Raw genomic sequence first — 6,000 nt, forward strand, 5'->3', positions numbered from 1 at the left:
CCACCTGCGGGCATCCTGTCAGGAAGTCCAGGATCCAGTTTCAGAGGGAGGTGTTCAATCCAAGGGTCCTTATATTAGTGATGAGCTTGGAAGGCACTATGGTGTTGAACGCTGAGCTGTAGTCAATGAACAGCATTCTCACGTAGGTGTTCCTTTTGTCCAAGTGGGAAAGGGCAGTGTGGAGTGCAATAGAGATTGCGTCTTCTGTGGATCTGTTGGGGCTGTATGCAAACTGGAGTGGGTCCAGGGTGTCTGAGATGGTGGTGTTGATGTAAGTCATGACCAGATGTGAGTGCTACTGGGCAATAGTCATTTAGACAGGTTACCTTGGCGTTCTTGGGCACAGGGACTATGGTGGTCTGCTTGAAACATGTAGGTATTACAGACTGGGTCAGGGAGAGGTTTAAAATGTCAGTGAAGACACTTGCCAGCTGATCAGCGCATGCTCTGAGTACACATCCTGGAAATCCGTCTGGCCTTGCGGCCTTATGAATTTCCGGAACAGCTGGTGCTCTCACGCATGGTTCAGTGTTGTTTCCCTCGAAGCGAGCATAGAAGGCATTTAGCTCATATGGTAGGCTCAAGTCACTGGGCAACTTGCGGCTGGGTTTCCCTTTGTAATTCATGATAGTTTGCAAATAAATAAAAATGAAGACATTGATTCATAAGACATTAGTATAACATGGTGAGCACCCACCCACGCACACGGCACACACACACACACACACACACACACACGCGTGTTCATTGCACTCTCCCACCTTCTCTGTGCTGTAGATCCCATTACACCAGCAAGCAGCAGAAGTAAAGTTCCAATGGCAGCAGAAGTATGTATTGAACTGTTAGATTTGGCTCAATCTAGGACTGAACTTTATCACAAACACTGTTCAACTCTGAACAAAACCTCTGATGTGACTAAAGAGAAAACAGACTGAGTATTGAGCTATTTCTAGTGTGATCTCCTATTCATTTCCATTTGTAATTCACAATGCCTTTGTTTTCTCTCAATCTTGCTTCCATTCTATTCCACTTATTTGCATTCTGTCTGTGATTATAATTGATTTCACATGCCCCCTCTTCTGAAAATGTCATCCATAATTCTCTGTCGTTGCAGGCTGAAAATGGAGTGTCCACTGACCCATTTGCACCAGATACAAAGAAACAGACAACACATCTGATTATAGCGACTAGACCTCATGTCTGTATATGTCTCTCTCTCTGTCTGTCTCTCTCGCATGTGTGGTCAAACCCACCCCCTCTTCCAGCTCCATCCTTCAGTCCCCAACACTATAGTAATGAGAGGAGGGATGAAGGGAGGTAGGGAGAGGAATACATATCCCTCTGCCTTATAACACGCTATTCCTGGACACATAAACAAATATACCACACACACACAGGACAGACAAACATACACACACTAGAGTAAAGTGGGAGTCAGCTATACCACCCAAACAACTACCTCTCAACAGCACCTGGGTGCAGGTGACAGGGGATAGACAGTGGAGGGTAGGAGGGTGTGTGTGTGTGTGTGTGTGTGTGTGTGTGTGTGTGTGTGTGTGTGTGTGTGTGTGTGTGTGTGTGTGTGTGTGTGCGCATGTGTGACTGCATATGTGAGTTTGCGTGTGTGTGTGTGTGTGTTAGAAGGAATCTCTTTAAGCACCATAACTGTTCCATGTCTCTGTCCCTCTCAGTGCAGTCTCTGACCTTGTTACTGAGCAGTATTCAGATAGAGAGGTGTCACTTACCGGATGCCTGCCCTGAGGGTACATGGTCCCAGGAGAGGAGATGCTCACGGTCTGTTTGATGGCCAGGTCAGAGCCCGTCCCCTGGCCCTCCACTCCTCTACCCTCAACCAGGAACACAGCCTAGTCCAGATCTCTCCCCCTGCTCTGGTCTGGGCTCAGGCAAGGCTGGAGAGAGTAGTCCTCACTCCTGCCCAGTCCCGCTTTTTTCTCTTCTTTCTGTTTCTCTCTGTCTGTCTCTCCAACACGGGAGCCTGTCGACACAGCTGGGAGAGCTCAGTCCGTCAGTGCATCCTACAAGTCTCACGGTAAAACGGATCCCCAAACTCCTTTTCCTTCTTTCCGTCTCCTCGGTGTAACCAAAGTCACAGTCTCGTTTCCCTCTGACTCTCTCGCTCTGTGATCAGTTAGAGTCCACGCGCACTGACATGGCAGTGAAACTCGAGCTTTACACCTAAGTACCCCCCCCTTCCCTGTCCCTTCACCAACAAGATACAAACACTACACTCCACTCCTCCATCCAAATACACCAACAATCTACAGTAACTCCCCTCTTCTTCTTATAGGAGAGCACAGAACCTGAAACTGAAGGGTTGGCTTGTCAGTTGGAATAGAAAAGAAAAAGAAGAGGGAGAAAAAACAGTGAGAGAGAGAGAGCTTTGTTTTTAATCTAAATCTGAAGGGAAAAAAACACAGGAAAGCAGGAAAGAACAGCAGGTCACTAGAAGATCCAGCAGGCTTTTCAGCAGCGAGCCCTAGACTGTAATATATTGTGCCTGTTGGCTTCAACACAAACACAACAGCATGCTAAAGCTCTACTTAAGGTGGAGCGGCCGAGATAGAGACACAGACACTGAGATAGCTAGAGATACCCTTTCAATTGTGGTCAGATGGACAAAGCAATCAGCCATGCACAAAGAGACAGGCACAGAGACACACATCCTCACACACTATCGTTACAGATACGAGTGCACACACATAAACAAACCACTTAGACAAACACAAAAACGCACACAAATACAGATAATTAGTCATTCTGAGAAGATAAAAGACCTGTCTGTATTCTAGTTCGCAAGCACAAACAGAAACACACACATATTATAAATACATCAGATGTAAATAACATCTTGAGACATTTGAATATTGTAGTGGTTATTTCTGCCCAGACCTGTTTGTTAAAGGGTATTATTTCCATAAGTAAGTAATCCCACCATTTGGCTAAAGGCTAGATGAGTTTACCGAGGGCGGCTTCGCTTTTGAACTTGATCAACCAGGAATTAATCCCTTACGAATGAACATCCCACTCTCATGGCTTCCAAGACTCGTACGAGGAAAGAACACACAGGCAGACAGACACACACACACACTCATCTCTTACGGCATCTTGAAAAAGAGGTTACCTAACAAGTAAAGCTCTTTTCATTTTTACACAACTGAAGTTTACAATAACTAAGGAATTTGATACGCTAAATCTCACAATAATAGGTTAATAAACACATCTGGACCTCAGATAGCCTAACTGTGCTGCACATCAATACTTCTCTCTTACAGTCAGTAACTAGCGTTATTCATATCCCCATTAACCCTCACACCCCTCTCTCATTCTTTATCCATCCATCTCTTATTGGTCTTCATCTTACACACTTCATCATCCAATAACTCATTTGCCACCCCACCCCCTCCTCTCTGTCTCCCTCCCTCCATCTGAGAGGTGGTATTACCTTACCTTCCTCCCAGGCAGGTAGGGGATTGCACTAATCATTGTTATCTAGGCAGGTAATTATTCACATGACTCTGAGTCTATTTCCCTGGGAGAGCTGATCAGGAGCACAGGGTTCAAAGCTGATAGGCTGATGAGCTGTCTAATCTACACAGGGCTGACTGGGTGGTGCTGGATAAACAGGGCTGGGTGCCGGCTTAATAGGGATGAGTGTTTCTGTCTATTAAAGCACCTTGAGATGAGCCTGACAACACCTAAGTATAGTGGCCAGTATGGTGGTCAGACTTTTTGGTGGTACCAGTGTTTTTGACCAGTGTTTGTGATACTCCATACTCAAGTCTAAACTGCCCTTATCCCATTCACTAACCCCTCCTTCTCCACTGACCCCTCTACCTTCTCTTGCACAGTATAATGTAGGTTACTTAATCAAGTCACACTTACATATTCTATTCTTATTCATATCTTACCAAACTGTATTAACTTGAATGATGTCAGATGGTGATTTATAGAAACAAAATAAACAGACAATTCAATCTTTATTGTATGTGTAGTGTACCTGCATGCAGCATCGGCCTTTGATGTATCTATAAGAACCGTTTGAACAGTAATTTAATGGCAGCTCCCTAATGACTAAGGTTTTCTGTGTACATGTTTTCAGTTTGCATCAATCTCACCTCTCAATTTAATAGGTAAACTCAACAAATCCCAAAGGTTCTATATGTAGTCCTATTGAATCTTCAGAGAGGTGAGCTACGAACCTCAAATTACCTCGACTAACCGGTGCCCCCGCACATCGACTCTGTACCGATATCCCCTGTATATAGCCTCGCTATTGTTATTTTACCGCTGCTCTTTATCTGTTTCTTTTATTTCTCGTTTTTTTTGTTGGTATTTTTCTTAAAACTGCATTGTTGGTTAATGGCTTGTAAGTAAGAATTTCACTGTAAGGTCCACACTTGTTGTATTTGGCGCATGTGACAAATCAAATTTGATTTGAACCTACCTGTCTGATCACAGTGTGTATAATGATATCATAGTTTAATTATAGTCAACAATGCAGCCGCATTATCATATTTCTATAACCTACACATGCACATTGAAACTGTATCAGATTGCAAACATATTTAACTTGGCAGTAACGATTCTTCATCAGTAAACCTAAACAGGTGAGTTTTCCCCAATTTTCTTTCAAAATTCATGCATGTAATGTTAGGTTGATATCTAAGCGCCATAACTTCACTCAAATTGATCAATATAAACATGTCTAAACATGTCTAGGCTATAGGAGAAAAATGACAGCCCTTGATGTAAACAACTATGTAAATATAACATAACTGCGCGATGAGACAGGCAAACATTATCTTAGAGAAATTATATCTGCCTCTGAGGTGATTCAATTTGAGGAAACGAGAACATACAAATACTTCAAGACCACCTTAAAAGCTTGCCGCTGTAAAAACGGTCGAATCGCTCGCTGATTGGCCGAGCTTGGTGCCTACTTTAGCCAATAAGCAATACATTGTCCCACGTTGGGTCTTGACATCATAGGAAAAATCTGACCAATCATGGCTCGGATGTCCAATGACTGGTTGCGGGCAATGGAGGGGGAGTTGAAGAGTCTGTGGGGATTGTGGGCATTGAAGTTCCAATTATTATACACGTATACACACACACCAACACGCACGCACATACCCCTTCACAGACTCCCGCTGTCAGTCACGCTACATAAATGCTCAGTAAATTCCGCCGTTAATTTAAATCCTTCTATTCCTAAACTGAGCGGGAAAGCTCCCTACTCGTGTCCACAGTCCGAATTAAAGATTAGAAATGTAGTGAGGGGGACTGAAAAAATTACACTTACGTTCATTTCAAAGCAGAAAGTTATGATTCTGTTTACAGTATTCTCATATGAGACCAAGACCATTATGCCATGCACATGGACAGAATATAATGAGGTGTGTGCAGTGGTGAGGGTATTCGCAGGTATACGCCGTATACCCACTTATTTTTCAGTGGGCATTGTGTATGCTCACTTCTTAATCCTCATTGATAGGTATCAGAGTAGTGTAGTGGAGGTATACGCCATATCAAGTAACAGGGCTGATGGAACAGATCGGAATGTTTATCTTAAAATGTTGATAAACTATAATTAATTAACATTTTAGGCGCAGGAATGTACACGCCGCATTAGGCCTACGCGTGAATATTCCAAAATGCAATTTGTGGGAAAACACCGTTCTAAAATGCGCACGCAAGCGGTTTCATGGATAGAGATGGAAATATATGTTAGAAATAGGGGGGATTTAAAGATGCAACAACTATCATGGGTTGCTAATATGATTAGGATAACGCCTTTATATATAGTGATGCTAATGATAGGCCTAACTGTCTTATGGTTGATGGAAAGGCTTCCCCGAAAAACTCTATTAAATGTTAACTAGTTACAAAATAGCCTATGCCTACCTGTCAGAATGATATCATGATTAGGCCTATTTGCAGCAGTCCAGTGGCCATTTATTTTGCAAATTCAATCTCATG

The 6,000-nt window shown here is 43.2% G+C and overlaps 1 protein-coding gene across 2 annotated transcripts in view; it reads right to left on the reverse strand.

The window, feature by feature from the left end:
• Nucleotides 1–2,501, reverse strand: part of LOC106613800 (transducin-like enhancer protein 4) — a 77,275-nt gene extending 74,774 nt beyond the window's left edge. For both annotated transcript variants that reach the window (XM_014216421.2, XM_014216420.2), the window contains exon 1: nt 1,746–2,501. In XM_014216421.2, coding sequence (XP_014071896.1) covers nt 1,746–1,769 — 24 coding nt within the window. In that variant the 5' untranslated portion in view covers nt 1,770–2,501. The remainder of the gene's footprint in view (nt 1–1,745) is intronic.
• Between the last annotated feature and the right edge of the window lie 3,499 nt (nt 2,502–6,000).

The sequence above is a fragment of the Salmo salar genome, chromosome ssa10 (assembly GCF_905237065.1).
Source record: "Salmo salar chromosome ssa10, Ssal_v3.1, whole genome shotgun sequence".
Lineage (NCBI taxonomy): Eukaryota > Metazoa > Chordata > Actinopteri > Salmoniformes > Salmonidae > Salmo > Salmo salar.